The sequence below is a fragment of the Terrapene carolina genome, unplaced genomic scaffold (genome assembly GCF_002925995.2).
Source record: "Terrapene carolina triunguis isolate 2854851 unplaced genomic scaffold, T_m_triunguis-2.0 Scaffold88, whole genome shotgun sequence".
NCBI lineage: Eukaryota > Metazoa > Chordata > Testudines > Emydidae > Terrapene > Terrapene triunguis.
The window spans coordinates 17,815,330-17,835,922 of NW_020664439.1; the positions used below are offsets into that span (position 1 = coordinate 17,815,330).

A 20,593-nucleotide genomic window follows, 5' to 3' on the forward strand; every position below is an offset into this window, starting at 1 on the left:
AGTTGTAAGACTGAAGTCTTGATGGGAAGTTTAGGGCAAATACTAAACCTTTATCACTTATCAAAATACACAGCACCAAAACTCAGATGATCAGAACAAATACTAAAGGGAACACTGAAAGACACTTCATGGCATTAAAGCTAGAACTGAGGCAAGTCTTCAACTTCAGACGTAGACAAGACCAGTCTATGCTTGGCTCTTCTGCCAAATATTTCCTACAAATACTTCACTAGCTCAGTTCCAGTGGAGTGCTAGCATAGGCATTTTTAACTAATGCCAGGTCTATACTACCATTTACTTAGGTATAACTTCCGTCACTCAGGGGTGAGAATAAGCTATCCCAACAAGCGCTGTAAATTACACCCACCTAAGCGCCAGTGTGGACAGTGCTATGTCAGTGGGAGAGCTTCTCCCCCCGACACAGCTATTGCCTCTTACAGAGGTGGATTTATTGTGCCAATAGGAGCGGTCAGATGCAGCTGCGCCAATATAGTGCTTCTAGTGTAGATTAGCCCTACGTCGTCTAAACCTCATCTGAGAAGAACTGGTAAAGTTGGCAAAATTTTGAAAAACAGCCTGGCTAACTCTGTGTATGCTATCTTTTAGGAACTGAAGTGAGGTATCAAACCTCTTCTTGAGTACAAGTAGCTTCTTACACTTTGCTTCAAGAAAATTGTCCACGTCTAATTTTTTGATCAGAGTGAAGAAATTCTCATCATGTTATGCCTCAAATATCAAGGCTGCTTTAAAACTAAGGAATTCGATACAGTCCTGACTTTTTGACCTTGTATTGGACAGGTATTTTAATTTGTGCATGTATCTGACTCTGCTAAATCAGAAAACTCAGTCTAACTTCAAAATACATGATGTGACATTTGTTTCAATTGATTAATTTTTCTCCAACATGTGTGAGAAGTCTTTATTGTATTGGGGGAGAGTTAATCTTCCTGATGTGTCTATAGAGCTGCTGAGCAGTGCCCAAATAAACCCTTCTCTGTAATACCAGATTTGTTACCAGTGTTAAAAAAACCAGAAGTGTGATGCAGTGTTAATAATTGTGCTTATATGCAATTGAGTGAAAAAACTCTTTGCTAATAAATGACTAGGAATTCATACTGTATGCTACATCATCCAATGTAGATTTGTCGGTATCTTTACAAAAAGGTAACCTGGTTGTCCATTGCTAGCAAATTATTTACAACTTTGACTTCAAATTGATACAAGAGGAATACTACTACTGAGAAAAGTAGTAATTTTTATTAGCATATTAAGAATATATCAATTAAGTATTTATAAGAAGATAAATATGTTCACTCTATTTCAACTATGGCTTGCAAAAATCCAGAAATATGTAAAATCAAAGTTGGCCTTTCCCCTTCATATAAATTACCCTCCCTTCCTACCTGTGATTTGTCCTGTTCAAGTCTTTTCTTCTGTCTCACTATATCTTCAAGATGATATACTGATCTAGCTACCACTGGATCGATATTAAACAAGTCATGTGAAGTGAGGGAAGTTTCCTGTCGTAACATCCATTTGTAAAAAGGAAGGCCAAGGGGAAGGTCCACCTGGAAGCCAAAAGTAGCATTGTTTTAAAATTTATAGTTAATGCAAAAAAAATTCAGGTTTCAATTGCTTTAAGTTTTGATGTTTCATTCCCTGAGCAGTACCTTTTCCAAAACGTTTTTTGGACTAGTAGAGAGTGGTTTGTCATGCAATATATATAGTACTTTGAGAGAAATGTATAGTGGAGATTTTAATATAAAGGACAGAGTTACGTTGAAAGACCTAGGTATGGTAGTGATAAGCAAGTATGAATTTTCAGCATTTGCGACTATATCACAAGCCCCATATAATTTTGGGCTACATACACAAAGGGATAAAATCACAATGTATACAGAAATTAGGTGCTCTCTCTTCCAGAGAAAGATGAGCTAGAGTCACTCAGGAGATCCCCTAACAAGATTACAACCCATCTTCATTTTAAAATACTGACTGGCATTGAAAGTGCTGAAATTTAGGTTCTTTCAATATTAAGCCATAATCAGACTCGCAGCATTACCAACTTTGTCTTCCTAAATCTAGAGTCTAGCAGTAAGTGTTCAACATTGGAACCTCCAGAAAATAGTGTTATATATTACTTCAGATAAAAAAAATCAAATTTCATTCTTACCAATCTGAAATCCATGATAGCCTTAGCCATTAGTTTTCCCAGAAAACGGAACTTCATTTTAACCTTTGCAATGTGAGCTGGTTTAGCTGTTCTACCAAAAGGAAGCGCAAATAGGCCTTGGAGATTATGAATATACTTTGTGCCTTCTTGGCTTCCTGTTGGGGGGGGAAAAAGGAGGTGGGGGGGGCGAGTTCAGTACTTACATAATGCTGTTTCATTTAAAAAATGAGTTAAAGGCAGAGTCCAGTCATTCTGGCCTAAAATTTAGGTTGTTAAAATGTCAGTTTTAAAAAATGTACATCATGATATTTCTATTTCACCCCATCAGTTACAAATTTAACCATTCTTTGCAGCATTAGCAAAGCAATCAAACAATCTTGTAATACTGCAGAATAATACTGTAATACTGAAATAGAAATTGACTTGTTTTTATTTGCCAAAGCTGAACAAAGTTTAGAATTAATATTTTCACTGTTCATAGTCATAACAAGGAAATTTTAATAAGTGATTACCCTGACAGCGTCCCTTTAAGATTATTTTTATTTCTTCATTTTCTCACAAAGTTTAAACACTCCATCCAGATTTCTAAACACATGAATGTACTTACATTACATAAAAGTCTTAAGATAATGACCGCTCTTGAGTATGAAGGTCCTGAGACAAACTTCGAAAATGTCTATTATTTCTCATGAATATTATGTGTGACTGTTTCCCTGTTCAAGTGTGTATTGCTGCCTGCCTGAATGCATGGACTTTACCAAACAAGGCTGTAAAAGGGCTGAGTTGCCAAATAGGAAAGTTGACACAAAATAGCCTTAGGTACCCAGATTCAAGGGAGTTAAGATAACAATGGCTGGGCCATCAACTGGGAGAAGAAGTTACACAGCTGGCTCCATCCAGGATAGGACATTTTACTCTTCCCAAGGCTAGGGAAGGAGACCCTAAAAGATCAAAAGACCTTAGCAATTAAAAAGCTGCCCAAGGCAAAAGGAGTGGGGGGAGGAGAAGAGGGTGGAGAGGCCTCAGTACGGGTCAGTTAAAAAGGCTGGCAGTCTGATTGAAACACTCAGAAAAGAAGGCTAGAAGGAGTGTAGGCTGGTTCTCTCAACTCAGATGGGGAAGAAGCCAGACCCACTTGAGCTCTGGATAGAGAGATTAATCTTAGGTAACAGAATGTATGTTCAGGTCTCTTATTTTAAATCCACTTCTAAGTGCTGTGTACTGTTATGTAAAGCCTCCACTCAAATGCAATTGTAAGATCTGTAACTTGTATCATTAAGTTCTGCAACCTTTTTTGCAGATTTTGTAACTTCAGTTATTGGTAGCATAGCCTTTTAAGTTTTGTAACCTTTGCAAGCTCTGTAACCTTTTAAAGTTACCACTTGTATGAACTTCCAAGCTTTCTAATATCCCATCCCTCTAATATCAGAGTGTGAACGAGGGAGTGTGAACAAGGGACTGTATGTGGGACTGGGCGGAGGAGCTGCAAGGAGAAAGGAGTCCAGAGAGACAGGAGACAGGTGTGTCTGATATAATCTGCCCTGAGAAGGCAATCACGAAGTGCTGTAAAGTAGGGTTACCATTCGTCTGGATTCCCCCGGACATGTCCGGCTTTTAGAGCTAAAAATAGCGTCCGGGGGGAATTTGTAAATGTCCGGACTTCCCCCCCCCCATGCAGAGCACGCACGGCTAACAGGGCAGCCGGCTGGATGGTGCCACTTACATGGGGCTCCGACAGCCAGAGAGAGCCCCTCCTCCCCCCTGCAGCAGAGCTCCCTCCCTCCCTCCCTGCATTCGCAGATCACCAGCCGGCAGTTCGCAATGGCAGTCTGGAGCTCCTCCCCCGCTCCTCCTCCGGCACGCTGGTCTGAGCGGCAGAGTAAGGGGGTCGGAGAAAGGGCAGGGAGGTTCTGGAGGGGGCAGTCAAGAAACAGGGAGCGGGGGGGGGGGTTGGTATTCAGGGGGGGGCTTTCTGGGGGTGTGGATAAGGTTTTGGGCAGTCAGGGTACAGGTGGGGGTAGGGTCTCAGGAGGGGGCAGTTAGGGGACAAGGAACAGGGACGCTTAGGTAGGGGGTGGGGTTCTGGAGGGCAGTTGGGAGCAGGGGTCCCAGGAGGAGTAGTCAGGGGACAAGGAACGGGGGGGTGTTTGGGAGTTCTGGGGGGAGGCTGTCAGGGGGCAGGGGTGGGGAGAGGGATCGGAGCAGTCAGGGGACAGGGAGCAGAGGGGTTTAGATGGGTCGGGAGTTCTGGGGGGGGCTATCAGGGGGTGGGGCATGGTTGGATGGGGCATGGGAGTCCCGGGGGTCTGTCTGGGGTGGAGGTGTGGATAAGGGTTGGGGCAGTCAGGGTACAGGTAGGGGGTAGGGTCCTAGGGGGCCAGTTGGATGGGGCGAGGGTCTCAGGAGGGCGCAGTCAGGGAACAAGGAGCAGGGAGGCTTAGGTAGGGGGTGGAGTCCTGGGGGGCAGTTAGGGGCAGGGGTCCCAGGAGGGGGCAGTCAGGGGACAAGGAGCAGGGGGAGGGTTGGGGGTTCTGAGGGGGGCGGGAAGTGGAAGGGAGTGGAAGGGGCTAGGGCAGGACGGGGGCGGGGCTAGGGCAGGACAGGGGCAGGGCTAGGGCAGAACGGGGGCGGGGCTCCTCCCATCCTCCTTTTTGCTTGCTGAAATATGGTAACCCTATGTAAAGAGAAGAAGAACCTGGTATGCATGAAAGGAACTGGTCTGGGAATGCTTCTCGGTGATGGAGACAGAAGGAAAACTCAGTGTACGTGACAGGAGCTGCCCAGTTCCAGAAAAAGGAAGCAGCCATGCACACAAGCAGCTGCTGCTCCTTGACCTGCTCAGCAGCCTGGATTCGTGACCGCAGGCGGACACACCAGATCTACCACGCTTCGGCTTCTCCGTCTCCATGCTGTCTCCGGTAACTCTCCGCCTGTGTAAGTGTGTGGGTGCATGAGGGTATGAATGCAGTGAATGTGTGCGTGTATGAATAAGCTCCATCTCTTTTCTATCTGACCCAACAGCAGCATTGTAATAAAACTAATACAAGTGTGACCCTGGGTTGGTTTTTAGGGGAACGGAGATAACATGTACCTTTTGGGCAAAACAAAATCATGCTTTGTTTAGAAGTTGTTTCTTTCTCACTTCAAATACATGCGATCACAGGCTTCTGGAGAAAATCACTTTTTGCAAGTGCCAACTCGTTTCTCCTGCTGGATTAGTTACGGTTGATACCAAGGTGGCTGTAACCAAGGTCCTGGTCAGAGTGCGCAAATTGCAGAGTTCCACCTTAGGAGAGGTAAAGGCCTAAGGCCTGATATCAGTAGGGGGGTTCACTCAGAGATCACAGAGAAGGGGCAGCAGTGCAGCTAGCCAAATAACCATGACAAGTGACCTTTGACAACCACTTTTTTGGGTAGAATTACACTTTAAGGCATTAGAACCTGAAAGTCCCAAAGGACAGTTTCTGAAGCAGCTGAAAGTACATTGATAATCAGAAAAACAGTCACCTTTTGGATTGGATAGAGTTACTTCTTCACCTCTCCAGAGGCCTAAGTCTGCCCTCTGTAGTTCCTGAGATACAAGTGCATAAAACTCCAGTGTAGGTCCTAAACCTGTGCCAACCTTCAGAGAGAAAAAGGTAATTTTTCATTTAATATTCAGAACATTTTTAATTTAAAGTGTGAGCTGTGCAATAATATAGAACAGTTATATTCATTACAATTTCTTCTTCCAGAAAAAGGCCTTTCTATAACCAAAAAACTATTAATAAACCTACAGAAATCTAGCAAAAATTCATACACAGAAAAGGGATACTGACCAAACAGAATATTTATTAAGTCACCTAGCAACCAAGCTAGACACATGCACATGTGTTTGCTTGAGTAAGATTTTTTCTAACTTTAAAGTGAACACATTTCTAACTGCGGACTTTAATGCGCATTTGCAGTTGCAAAGTATGTTTCATCTAGCTATTTGGAGAGTCAGAAGCCAATCATATTTGGAAGAAGTAGATATGCATTAGTGGATGGAATTTTTAGCTGCCAGTAGTAGGCTGGAAGACAGCCTGACCAAGTTATTCTAATGCAATTACAGCTTTTGTACGAACATTCATTAAAAAAGGGTTAATGCAGTCACAGCCATTACTTACTTCATTCTCATACTGGATTTCCAACATAGCTCTCGAACTGCCTAGATCTTGCATCACAGATTCTGCCTGTTTCAACAGCTCTTCTCTGTTCACAGTGCGCTACACATTAAAGACATTTAGGCAATTGAATTAATTTTTGCAAATCTCAATTCCTTAGCAAACAAGGGAGTTATAACAGAAAGGAAACAAAATTTTGGAATGAGAAAGTTTGCATAGTATCTTGATTGCAGTAAAGCTTTTGGCACAGTCCCACGTGATAGTTTCATTATGAAACTAGGAAAATATGGTCCAGATTAAATTACGACAAGGCAGGTATAAAACTGGTGAAAAACACATTCAAAAAGTAGTTATCAATAGTTTGCTGTCAGACTGAAGACTTATCTAGTGGATTCCCACAGGAGTCTGTCCCAGGTCTGTTTCTATTCAATACTTTCATTGATGACTTGCATAATGGAGTAGAGTATGCTTATAAAATTTGAGAATGACACCAAGGTGGGCAGGGTTGCTAGAACTGTGGAGAACACAGACAGAATTCAAAATGGCCTTGACAGATTGAACAACAAGTCTGGCAGCACTGAAAGATACTACATGTAGGAAGATAAAAATCAAAAATGCACAAATACAAAAATGGGGCATAACTGGTTATGGAGTAGTACTGCTGAAAAGGATCTGGGGATCACAAATTGAACGAGAGAGTCAATGTGATGCAGTTGCAAAAAAAAAAAAAGGGTTAACAATTCTAAGGTGTATTAACCAAATTGTCACGTGAGAGACATGGGCTGTAACAGTCCCACTCTACTTGTCACTGATGAGACTCCAGCTGGAGTCCTGTGTCCAGTTTTGGATGCCACACTTTAAGAAAGATGGACAAAATTAGAGAGAGTCCAGAGAAGAGCAACAAAAATGATGAAAAGTTTAGGAAATGTGACATTTGAGGAAAGATTAAAAACTGGGCATGTTTAGTCTTGAGAAGAGAGGACCTAATAACAGTCTTCAAATTTGTTCAGGGCTCTTATAAAGAGGACAGTGATCAATTGTTCTCCACATCTACTAAAGATAGGACAAGTAGTAATGGGCTTAATCTGCAGCCAGGGATATTTAGGTTAGATAGTAGGGGAAAAAAAAAAAAAAAAAAAAACTTTCCCTACTATAAGGGTAGTTAAGCCCTAGAATAGGAAGGTTCCAAGGGAGGTTGTGGATTCTGTCACGGGAGGTTTAAAAACAGGTTGGACAAGCACCTGTCAGGGATGATCTAGGTTTACTTGGTCCTGCTTAAGCACGACACGGGGCTGGACTAGATGACCTCTTAAAGTCCCTTTCACCTCCATATTTCTATGATTCTAAATAAAATAATTTGCTTTTAAACATGTATTAATTTTATATAAAGCAAGAAGTTGTATTCAGTGGTGAACTATTTATATAAAATTCTTATTAAAAGTTGTTTCATGTCAAATGCAAACTGGTAGTCCTAAAATTGTAGGATTATGTACTAGTAGGGAGCATTCTTGCTCTGGACCAGAAAAACTAAGTCTCAGCCCCAGGCTGGGGCATCATAGTAGAAATTATCAGCTGACATGTTGCCCACTCAGCACCCTCTTCACCCTTGAACAAGGAAAGGGTAGTGGAGGTCCCACCAGTGGGCTGGGACTCAGTTAGCAGTTTGAGAGGCTGACAGAAGCCCTCCACCATGTGGAATGGATTACAAAGGAAGGATGACCTTAATAGGACAAGCTATTGCTGATAGTTCCCAGATATGTTATTTAAGAAGGTATGACTCAGGTAAGCCACATTCCTGATATCTTGTCTCCTTCCTCTGTTGTCCAGGCAATAAGCTATTAGGGTCTGGTGGCTGTTCAGGAGGGAGTTAAATATCCAAGGCTAACAGAACAGGAGTACTTGTAGCACCTTAGAGACTAACAAATTTATTTGAGCATAAGCTTTCGTGGGCTCTAAATTTGTTAGTCTCTACGGTGCCACAAGTACTCCTGTTCTTTCTGCGGATACAGACTAACACGGCTGCTACTCTGAAACAAGGCTATCAGTTTTCTCATCATGTGTCAGGGTCATAGTTATACTCTGTACAAGAATGCATTACACTGAATACTGAAACATATGGATACTTTTCTGGTGTGTACTATTAATATGCCTTTTCCAGAATCAATAGAAAACACTGAATCGGGTGAATATAACAAGGATAAGCCTAATAAAGAACCCTTAAGTACTTACATGTAGATGCTTTGTATAGATGTGTAATAAACATTTTCAACAACAAAGTTTACATGTCACAGGCAGGCATTGTCTCCAATCCTTAAACATCCAAAATGTGTTGGGGAGGAGTTACATAACATGTGCCAGCTATGCCTGCTTCCCAATAGCAGATATTCAGTGGGGATACACTTCATTCTTTTGGGAGTTTGCCACCCCTACAATGGGCCCGTTTCTCAAAAATCCACTTGAGATATGTACTAGTACAACTGAGATTGTGTCATTTTGAGCAAACACTAAGATCTCCCTTCACCGGAAGTTGTGGAAGAATGATCCACATGGCAAACTACTACTCACTCCCTTGTGAAATGGATTTTCGCATAACACTTACTTTTTTCCTGTCCAGTCGCGGTGCCACTCTACTGTCCTGAGAATCCGATTGATTGATTTCTGGATTGGTATCTAGTAATCTCTGCATTGCTCGATCTCGATCAAAAGCAGTTACATAAAATAGCATTTGCCGGGTGTCAAATGGAAAGAAAAATGGGCTGTGAAGAGTTGGAATTAGTTAGTTTATACTGGAAATCTGTAGTCTTGAGAATTTAAGTAGACTAAACAGAGGTTTCATAATGCCTGGAACTAGAGAGGCCAGTTGTATCACCCCTTAGAGGACACTTTTCCTAGTGTAAAGGGTACTTCTGAGAACAGAAGAGACTAAGCTTGAGATCAGGTATTTAAGATTAAAAACTTTGCAAAGTTTTTAAAAAGCAACCATTAGAAATCTAGAAAATTCAGAGTGAAGGTTAAACCCAAATATTTAAGAGTACAGAGATGTATACTTAATGTTACCAATCGCTCTTACTAGTTCCTTAATACCTGTTTTACAAGTAATATTTTCAAGTCAAGGACTTTAAAAGACCACAGCCCAAGGTTCTGGATGTCTTAATTTGGAAAGTGACTTCATTGGTGCACCAACTATATCATTGTCAACTACTACTTTCTCATTTTTCAGAGGGGTTTTAAGAAATCTGCAGTTTGTGGAAGACATTACAACTCATCTTTCAGAACCTGCAAGGCGAGTAGTATTAAGATGTGTATATTAAATTATTTGTAAGAGTAGGCTTAGTCTTCCACTACTTTTCTGATTTACTTTCCATTTTATAATCTAGACCTAGGTTTGTTTTTGTTTATAAACACACACACACACACACACACACACACACGCTCTGAGTTTGATTTATTTCAATAATTCATGTCTGTGGAACATAAGGAATGGGGAAAGATTATTTTGGATTATGTCAGTCAAATTTCAAAACTACTTTGAGGACAGTGGGGTTTTTTTGTTTTTAAAAGCTAAATAAGACTGTAAGATTCCAGTTTTTGTTGTCACCTGTTATGAACAGAGAAGGTTGCTTCAGTTCCCGTTTCTCATGTTATTACAGGGACAGAGTTAAAGGTATTTAGCTAACATATACTTTCAACTGTTTAGATTTCTTAAACTTAACCCTAGTTCTGAACATGGACTGGTTTTCAAATAGTGGTTTAGATACAGTATTTTCTTTTAATGTAAAATTACACATTCCCCTATGAACTGCAACTTAAGGAAATAACTAGACAAAAATCCATTATCTCAAAATATTTTAAAATCAGTTTAGGACATTTGAGTGACATGCGGGGGTCTAACTTCCTGGTGCTCCTCTGAGCTTAAAGATACTGTGGAATAAAAGTGAAAATGCCATGAAAATAAAAGTATCTATCCTAATGGTTTGACTAAGCCTAGAGCAGGGAAAGAATACAGAAACATGTCCCAAACAATGCATTAAATATCAAATAGGAGCCAAATATGGGTTATTTTGCCTTACACTTGTCACAGTGCTGAAGCTTTCAAGAACACTAGCCTATGAATAGTAACCTAAAAATTTTCACACAACTATCACTGACAATTAGAATCAATCCACGTTTGCTTAAATACATTAATGCGATTTAAGTCATGCAATACTACATGCTGGGAATCAACCATATATTACCACGTTACCGGAGAAGTCTCCTGTACCTCTATAAATACCATTCTCACCTCTTTAGAGATGCACAGCAATGTATGCTGTGCAAGAGGGAATAATTGAGCTGTAAAAGTGCAAAGTGATTTATTAAACCAAAGCCAGCCATTTCATACCATGTTTTTCCAAGCTCTGTCAGCCAAGTTGGTATGTTTCCTGTCATGATTACCAAAGGATCCTGAAGCTGCCTGTTAGCTTTTGCTGTCAATTTACTGTTGATAAATTCCGTGGTTGGAATAATCTCCTTGCAAACTGCATTCTGTGAGATCAAGAGACAGTGTGCTTCTATTTAGAAAAGCATTGGAATTCAGAAGATACCAACTTTTTTTTTTTTTTTTTTTTACACACAATTTCTTTTTAATGACTCGTTGCTTTTTTTGGTGGGGGTGGATGAGAATGCTTTGAGATCTTTTACTGTATCTGTTCTTTCCAAGACTGATCAACCTGAGGTCCAAAGGACCTCCACTGTTCACTCCCTTCATCCCTCTTCAGAAGTATTGCTCTTTTGGTTTGGAGGGAAAAGGAGGAGATTTGAAGACTTTTTAGAAGAGAACACCAAGGAGTTTGACTGGACATCACAAAACCCTCTAGTAGTCAAAAGTCATCACCTTACCAACAGAGGGTAAATTCAGGGGGTGGAGGGCATCACTCATGATATTCCATCACTTCATGGATAGAGGGATTATTAGGTATGTTCCCAAACACTGTTTTTGTCTCAGCACCCAGTAATCAGCACTTATCTGATGTATGGATAGCAAGTAAGTGTTCAAATTCTATTTAAATTAGAGATGGGCATTAAAAATTTTAGACGTGTTCCTTAAATAAGGAAATAGCAATATATTTAGTTCTATTATCCTACATTTGTAGCTGTATTTTTGTAGTCTTGCAAGAGTTTTTGTACTCCACACCTTACACCTTACACTAAAATGATTCTCTAACATTCAATACTTTGTTGATTTTTATCTAGTTACAGTAGAGTAATGTTTTTACCAGTTTGAAAAGTTTACTTGTGTATTGTCTCAATACCTTTAGCAATGACAGTTCTCTACAGATTTACAGAAAGCCTTCCAAGTGATTAAATGTATTACTCACTTCATACAGGTAATACCAATATCGACTGATAGCATGTAAAACTCTCAAAAGGAGGATAACATCTAATGAGGGGTCTTCAAATGTTATATTTTCAGGCGGTGTAAATACAAGGTAAACTTCTAAAGGATTTGACACGGAAGGGCACACACCATCTAGGGAGAGAAAAAACTAGATAATCAATTTCTATTGTTAAACAAATTAGTTAATGAGTTACACTTTGATCAGTTTGAACTCTAGCTTCTTGGATATGCACTTTTTTTTATTGTCAGTTACTCAAAACAAAACCTGACTATAAACTAAATTGTAATTCAGGAAAAGAAAGAGAAAGAAAGAATATTTTTATTAAAGGTATACAAAAACAGAAAATATTTTTTATTTGTCACAAATCATCCTACATATCCCCACGCGACAAGCACTTACCATGCCACAACTCATCATGCTTTTTTGAATTTCTAGGGGAAGTTTTCGTGGGAGCAGTTTGTGCCCTTCCTCTTTTACCACCAACACAGTCCTTATTACCATCTTCATCCTCTCGCACTGGTTTGTACCTAAAAATTGTAAAGCATTTATTAATATGGTTCTGGAATACAACAGACCTGAAAATAAAAACAGTAGATTCACTCAGGTTACCAGAATTTCATTTCAACGGCAAAGTTTAAGTGGTAACAAACAAGACATTTGGCGGAGCCACCAAATGCAAATTTTGGAACATAAGGGAAAATAGAACATATTGGGGTGGGCGGAGGGGAAAGGAAGTAGTAAACAAATGGCCAATTTCATGTATTGTATGAGAGAGGCAAAGCGAGGAAGTGCACTCAGTCCAAAACATGTTCTTTGTTCTTGATCAGTTTAATACTTTGTGATGCACTATAGGTGCAAACAGTTATAAAGACATTGTTGAAAATCAGTGTGCTACATGCAATACCAGTCATACAGAGAAGACTGCCCCTTGCCTCAAGGAACTTGCAGCCTTAAGTGAGACAATACAACGGATACCCAATGTGGCTAGATAACCAGAAGATTCCTTAATCAAAACAAAAACTAAAACAAACCAAACCTGTGTGGCATTTTTTATTAAGCTTTACCAAACCGATTAATACTTTTAAGCCTCACAAAAATGTTCCTCGAGCAGCAGGCTATTGTTCCTCTATTGTTTAATTGTTCAAGGTTGATAAAAGAGTATTTCCCTTAATTTAAGCTTCTTTCATTTGAGAAGCCCCCTTTTATTTTTGTATTTCCAAACAATTCATCAACTTCCACCCCATCAGCTGGGATTGATATAATCCAAGAATGTTAACTGTTGCCAATCAGCATTTGGTATGTAGGTCCTACAAAGTAAGTATTTTTCCATCAAAGTAAGTTGCTCGGTGATCAAAAAGCAGATTTATGGGCTACCTACAAAAGAGATGCTTTAACAGTCTTGAGGCCTAATATATACAAATCCCTTTAAAAAGCATAAACCCAAAACTTTGGAGAGAGATTCTTCCCTGCTCCCTCTGCCCAGCTTACCATATGGTGTGTGTCTTAGTCCAAATTCCAGCTCTTCCCAAAGGGTTGCTTTCATCATCTGTGGATTCCCTCTCCTCTTCAGCTTGTAAACTGAACTGTCTAACTGCTTGATACACAGTCATATTATATGGCAGCAAGTGATCTCCAATATAAAACTGCAGTCTGTGCCTCACATTCCCTGAATTTAAGAACTGAGCAGCCTCAATAAAAACAAAGTAAATACAGGTTAAGAAGCAGGTTCATTAGTCTCACCATACAACTCTATACAGAGAATAGCAACTTACCAAAGATTCATCTATTTCTTCATCTGATCCATCATCATCACTGTCCTCATCATCTTCTCTGACTCTTCCATATCCTACCAAGACAAACTGCATGTCCTTATTTGCACTTCAGAATAAAGTAATTTAAATGATTATTCATAACACATGTAAATATTAATCCCATATCATTTTGTTTTCAGAAATTCATCAATTCGAAAATATCAGCTACACATTAAAACAGAATTAACATTTAGGAGATGCAAGTCTCATGTTTGATCTTAGTACCAACATTGGAAGGTATACACCATATATATAGATATAGGAGGACAGCATCAGCCTGAAGGATGATTGAGAGGCTGTAGCACCATACACTACATGCAATGCAAGGTTTGGTACTGATAAAACAAAATCTTGCTTCTAGGGAGAGAAAACAGACAGCTACAAAGTGAGTAAACCTACCCAGACAGCTGAACAAATTTATCATCTTCTATCTTTAATACTGCCCCGACATTTACTTTTATAGTGCTCAGATAAGAGATTTATGCAGACTTATCTGTTTTGGTTATTTCTAAATCTATTAAGCACCAGCAGGCTGCTCAGCACTGTACAAGATATCAAGATATAAATACCTCTAACTACAAGGTATCTTTCAATGGCTTGCACCAAAGCCAGGGGATCTATCTTCACAGGTCCACCCTTCCACTGTTTCACGTTAGCACAATCTGGATGTCTTTGCAGCTGGCATTTTAATTGATGCGTGTTGAAAAATTTTAAAGCTTGGGATCCTCTGTTGAGAGAAAAACTCAAGATAATTTGTGAAAAAAGTTGCTACAATTATTCCATTTTCTTTGTTCATTTGTATAATCAATACATTACATACACACAAGATTCAGTTACAAATAATAGAAACTTTCAAATGTTCATACTCAAATTGACTCATTCTAGAAAACAAACAGACTAAGAAATTGTAAGCTATCAAGGCTGAGGCCAATATTTTAAAACTCTGATGCTTAAAGCCAAGCACCAGAAGTCAAATTAAGAACTCAAATAAAATTATCTGATTTTCAGTGGGGGCTGCATATGCTAAAAGGAGAGGATAAGGCCATTTAGATGCCTGAATCGAATGTGGCTTTTGGCACATAACATTCAGCATTTACATTTGAAGAGTTAGTCAGAAGTGGTTTCACCTTATTCAATTTTGAGTCTCATTTAATATGGAAGTATTTTCCACCCTTTTTTGCTGTTTTTCTTGTTTTGTACTGCACATTTCCCATATCAATTCACTTTATCCTTAATCAGTTTTGCCTTTAACTTAACTTAAAAAAAACCCCCACTCGTTTGCATCTGTTTTTTTCAATATCTGCTTTAGTTTCTATACATGCTCCATCTTCTGTTTCTCTGCTCATTGCTGTACCATATACTCTCCATTTATCTAATTTGCAGTTCACTTCTTTCCAGATGATGCAGTTTGAAACGCTAAGCCTTCTAGTGCTGCTCCTGACCTCCAAGTACTAGTGGAGGAACGGAAACTACCAGAAGTTTCAAACCTTTTGGTGCAGGTCCGGTCTACCAGGTACTTTGTATTCTAGCAATGACAATTCTCTGCTAGACTTAACTTTCTAAGAAGATCCTACAAATATCTGAATAAGAAATTGATAAAATTTGTATTTGCTCCACTGATTAGCTGAGAAATTTAATAAGAAAATTAAACATGCACCATTTACAATGCAAAATTTACTCTACAATTCATAGGAAATTGCAGATTAAATTTATCACAGTATGGTTTGGTGAAAAAGGTATGCAGCATGTTGAATATTACAAACAAATCTAATGAAATACTTTGATTTGAGAGTAAACAGGACTTAGGAGCCCTAATCACGGACCAGGACTCCACTGTGCTAGGCACTGTATGAACAGAACAAAAGAAGATGGTCCCTGCCCCAAAGAGAAAGTATCTTGGGATCTCAGATTTTGCTTTAAAATTTAATTAAACGCCACATATTTCCTCGTACTCTCAAGAAAGATATCCAAAGCAAAGAAGATATCATCCACTTGAAAAGTGTAATTCCCATCAGCAGTTAATCTTGTCTTTAACAAAAATAGCATATTACAACAATCTAAGGAGTTCCTAACACTTAAGCCTGGACTAAAAACAGCTGAGATACTTTCAAAGAGTTCCACACCCACCCCAGTAAAAAGTCTCCCCCAAAATCTTTCCATCTCTGCACATCTATGCCACAGTCTTTAACAGCATAAACCATATCACTGACACACGTTTAACACATGCTGTATGACAATGGGAAGCGAAGTCATTAATGGTAAAGTAGTTTAAAAAAGAGAATAATAAAAAGCATTGATTAGAATGTAATTAATAAAAGATGTGTAATTCTCATTTTCTAAGATACTAAACTTCCCAGATTATTGCTAATTACTCCCACCAAATTACCTTTAAGGTTTTTATGCTAGATTATGGCAAATTAGATCTATGACAGCCAATGAATGTTTGATGATCTTGCATTAGTAGCTATATTCAAGTACAGAACTGAATTGAATATAGTCAAAAACCTTAAAGCTTAGACTCTGACTCACACAGAAATTTTAAAGTTTACAGTACATTAATAATCTGCCTCAAACCAAGTTTAGAGACAGACCTGTACGTACAATACCAACTTTTCCATACATGTGGTTTTAAAATAGTTTTATTGGGAGCAACTGTCACTCAACTGCATAATTACCCAAGAATATTAAATCTTCTTTTAGATTATGCAATACAAATATTAGCATTGTAATACAAACATCACAAGATTCTCATTTCACTTTCGAAGAGTTAAAGTTATTTAGCTTATAGTAACAGGGATCACACATCTCAATGAACCGGCAATGTGGGTATACATGTGCACCATGTGCCCTGAACTGGAGAATTTTGAAAGCAATGTCCATTGGTCCACACTTGCGCCCTGGCTCACCTCATGCTTTTGACTGAGGAGAAAAAGGGAGGGGCAGACCAACCGCCTCGCCAGTTCCTTCTCTTTCGAGAATCAGAGGAGATCCAAAGCACAGGAGAAAGGATGGCTGGTAGTAGAATACAGATCGGGAGCACGTCTGAGAGAATGTCCAGTTACTATAAGGTAACTTTCTCTTCAAGTGCTGGCTCCCATGTGTATTCCACTGTGGGTGACTGACAAGCAGTACTCAAACAATGAGGAGGGTGTGAGGTCTTAGGTGGCAGAGCCAAACAAAGGACTGCTGTTCCAAAAGATGTATCAGCAGAGGAATCCTGTGCCTGTCTAGCAAATGTAGCTGTCTCCAATACCAAATAGAGGCACCTCTTGAAGCCATGCCATAGATGTTGCTTGCGCTCTTGTGGAAAACTCTTACCCCATAAGGAAGGGGATGATTAGACAGCTGATAGAGCAAAATATAGCCTGAGATTCATTTCAAGACTATAACCTGACCCCGGACCCTTTCTGCTGAAGCAGCAATTAGTTAAGGGGATTTCCAGATTTTTTTTTATTTTCTGCAGGTAAAGGTTAAGGCAGGTCTAACATCGAGGGAATGGAGCCTCCTTTCTTTGGAGGGTGCGTGTGGTTTGGAAAGAACACAGGTAAGTGGATAGACTGAGTAAGGTGAAAGACTACTCTGGGGGTGAATTTAGGGTGTGAATGTAGTGAAACAACGCACAAGGACAATCCATGATCAATGCCCCAAACTCACCAGTCCTCCTGGCTGAGCTGATTGCTACCAGGAATGCAACTTATGGAGGAGAAGATAGACATGGAGCAAGAAGCTAATGATTCAAAAGGAGGTTTGGTGAGTACTTAAGAGAACAAGGTTCAAATCCAGAGGTGAAAGTAAGCTGGTATGGTCCGGTAGTAGCTGGACTGGACCAGCTTCCCCGGCTGTGATTTAAAGGGCCCAGGGCTCCAGCCGCTGTGGGGAGCCCTGGGCCCTTTAATTCGCCCCTGAACTCCGGGACTCCCAGCCGCCTCTGCAGGTGGTAGCTCCGTGGTGATTTAAAGGCCCTGCCTCTTCCGGTTGAGGCCACGCCCCCCACTCAGGACTCCGGTGTACCATAAGTCCTTTAAGTTACTTTCACCCTTGTTCAAGTCCCATTGAGGAGTAGGCTCTTTTTATAGCCAGAAGAGTACTGATTAAGCCTTTCCATAACCTGCTAGACAGAGGGTTAGGGTGCCTAATGTTGCTGTTCCCAAGTCAGGGGACCAGGAAATGTAGAAATAATGATTGGTTCTGAAGCCGACATGCATAGGGAACCAAAACTGTGTGGGCCAGTTTGGGGCAATGAGAATAACTCATGACCTGTCCTGCAGAATCTTGCGCAAAACTCGAAGCAGGTGTTGTAGTGGAGGCAAGGCAAAGGTCAGATGATCTGACCATGGAAGGAGTAAGACTGTCACCCTCTGAGTGTCGACCTAGGGCTCTCGTGGAACAGTATATGTCAGGGACACAAACAGGTCCATGGTGGGGGCTCCTCAGGGATCAAAAATATTGTTTACCCCAGAGTCATGAAGCTCCCACTCATGATTGACCGCACGTTTTCTAGCGCATTCTGGTTTTCTGGGAGGTAGACTGCTGACAGGGTAATCTGACTGACAATATACCAGTTTCACAGATTGATTGCTTCTGTGTACAGGGGTGCAGAGCTCACGCCTCCATTTTTGTTAATGTAAGAGACTTTTGAAGTTATCGGACATTGTGAGGGCATGGTGATCTCAAACAGAAGAAAGATTTGCAAGCCCTTCCAACTGCTTGTAGCTGTAGAACATTGATATGCATCCTGAATTCTCAAGATGTCCAGGTACCTTGTGCTGTACTGTTGCCCATGTGAGCTCCCCAACCCAATAGGGATGGGCCTGTAATGATCATCCTGTCTGGTGCAGAGGTGAGGAAGGAAACGCAGATGCAAACCTGATGGGGATTCTTCCACCATGACAGGGACTATACCCCTTTGATAGGAACAGCACACTATGGTGCTAATGGACTGTCAGTTTGGCAGGTACACAATTTCAAGCCACACTTGTAGGCAACAAAGACAGAGTCTTGCAAAAGATGATGTAAGTGCACAAGGCCATATGGCCTAGAAGAGAGGTTTTGATAGGCACTCTGGTGTTGGTTATGAACTGATCTGTGGTGATGTTCACAGCCTGAATCCTATTTCTCTGCAAGTCAGTCCTTGCAGTGATGGAATTTAAGGGCATCCCAATCAAGTCCAAAGTGCGTGCAGGGGTGACAATGGAATTTTTGGTGTTTATGCTCACACTCAGGGAGGAGAAGAGTTGTAGCGCTGTCGAAGTAGATGCCTGGGGCTCTTGGCATGACCTGGCAACAAGGAGCTAATTGTTGAGGTATGGGAAGACAAACTATGATATCTAATATAGGCTTCTATGACAGAGAACATCTTGGGAAACTCACCAGCCTGGGAGTGGTAGCAATGAGGAAAGGGCATACTCTCTACTAAAAGTGGTCATAACCATCTATCTATCTAGGAAAGTGTCAGTGAGTGGGATAGATGTCCTTGTGAAAATAGGAGTCACTCATGTTGAGAGCTGTAAGCCACATCTTTTTCCGGGGATAGAATTATAGATGCTAACGTGACCCTGTGAAACTTGAGTTTGCCAATAAAGCAGTTAAAATGGCAGAGGTCAAGAATAACAGGCCTGCAATTGCCTCTTTTTGGTAATTAGGAAATATGCCGAGTAAAAACTACTCCTTTAGCTAAAGAGGAACCCATTCTATCACTCCTCATTGTAAGCGTTTCCACTTCTTGTCTGAGAATGTTCTCATGAGAGGGGGTGGGAAAGAGGATACTGGAGGGGGTAGGGGCACAAACTAGTGGATAGCTGGAATAGAGGATGCTGAGCACCCATTTGTCTGCTGTTATTGCACTCCAGGTGTGCAGAGTGCTAGACAACCCCCAAAAGGCATATGGAAATTGGGAAGTGTTGCATTCAGTTGTTTGCAGCTCCTGAGCTCCAGTCAAACAATGTTTAGCTGAGGTTTGGGATTGGCATGAGGAATCCACTGCAGCTCTCTGACTCTTATGCCATGGTTCATAAGGTCTCCGATGGAAGAACTGCTCAGCCATTGGTCTAGGCTTGTATTGTTGCCAGTGGAATTTTCTCTTTGTGGCAGGCATATATACCTCCGAAGAGCAGAGGGTGCGCTTGGAGTCCTTTAAAATATGTAAGGATGCATCTGTCTTCTGATTAAACAGGTTCTCAACAATGTTCTGGACCCTCCCTGGGAAACCCCAAAACATGGAGCTATGACTCCGTACGCATGATAGTGGCAGTAACCATTGCCCTGGAAGATATATCAGCCACATCTACTGCTGATTGGAGAGCAATCCTGGCAACCATTTTGTCTTCCTCTATGAGAGCCTGGAAATGAGCTCTGTCCTGCTGTGCAATACTATCAATAAAGTCAGTGAATTTCAAATAGTTCAGGAAGTCTCACTTATCCTGAACTAGAGGCTAGAAGAAAAGACCTTCCTTCCCAATAAGTTGAGACGCTTGCCCTCCTGATCAGTAGGGGTACAACAGGGGTGTTGCTGCCTAAATCTCTGTGGCAGCTTGCACCACTAAAGAATTAGGAGCAGGGTGAGAACACAAATTTCACTCTGTTGGCTAGGACATAGTACTGTTTCTCTCCCCTCTTAGTGGTAGGGGTGTAAGTAGCTGGGGTATGCCAGACCACTCTAGCTGGGTTCAGGATGACTGTGTTAACCGGGAGTGCTATTCTACTAGAGCCAGAGGACTGAAGGATGACCCAGCACTTGTGTTGAGGATTCTGAACCTCAAGAGGAATATGCAGCTGCCCTGCTATTGTGCAAGAGTGTTCCTGGCACTATTTAGTCACCGGTGGGGGGGGTGGGGGGGGTGGGGAAGAGAGAAGAGAAAAACAAGATGGAGACATCAAGTCATCACTTCATCTGGCAAGGGAAGTGCTGGAGGCACCGGTACTGCCAGATTGTGAACCAGTGCTGATGGAGCCCTAGAGTTGTGGGCTCTCTTATCATATCTCCAAGACTTAGGACATACTCAATTCTCTTGGGCTGAGACAGTGCTTGGTTTTTCAGGGCTGGATCAGATTTTTTCAACATGGATTTGGAGGAAGACTTAGACTTAT

At 40.9% G+C, this 20,593-nt stretch overlaps 1 protein-coding gene across 5 annotated transcripts in view; it reads right to left on the bottom strand.

Annotated features, from left to right (window-relative positions):
• The window catches only part of TRIP12 (thyroid hormone receptor interactor 12), a 165,562-nt gene that overhangs the window by 25,020 nt on the left and 119,949 nt on the right, over nt 1–20,593 (bottom strand). For 3 of the 5 annotated variants that reach the window (XM_024210912.3, XM_024210937.2, XM_024210920.2), the window contains 11 exons: nt 14,077–14,249; nt 13,469–13,542; nt 13,185–13,384; nt 12,096–12,223; nt 11,676–11,827; nt 10,700–10,842; nt 8,918–9,074; nt 6,322–6,420; nt 5,681–5,795; nt 2,174–2,328; nt 1,404–1,568 (listed from right to left, as the gene is read on the bottom strand). In XM_024210912.3, the coding sequence (XP_024066680.1) occupies nt 1,404–1,568; nt 2,174–2,328; nt 5,681–5,795; nt 6,322–6,420; nt 8,918–9,074; nt 10,700–10,842; nt 11,676–11,827; nt 12,096–12,223; nt 13,185–13,384; nt 13,469–13,542; nt 14,077–14,249 (1,561 nt within the window). The remainder of the gene's footprint in view (nt 1–1,403; nt 1,569–2,173; nt 2,329–5,680; nt 5,796–6,321; nt 6,421–8,917; nt 9,075–10,699; nt 10,843–11,675; nt 11,828–12,095; nt 12,224–13,184; nt 13,385–13,468; nt 13,543–14,076; nt 14,250–20,593) is intronic. The other 2 variants (XM_024210928.3, XM_024210944.2) reach the window with 1 other exon arrangement.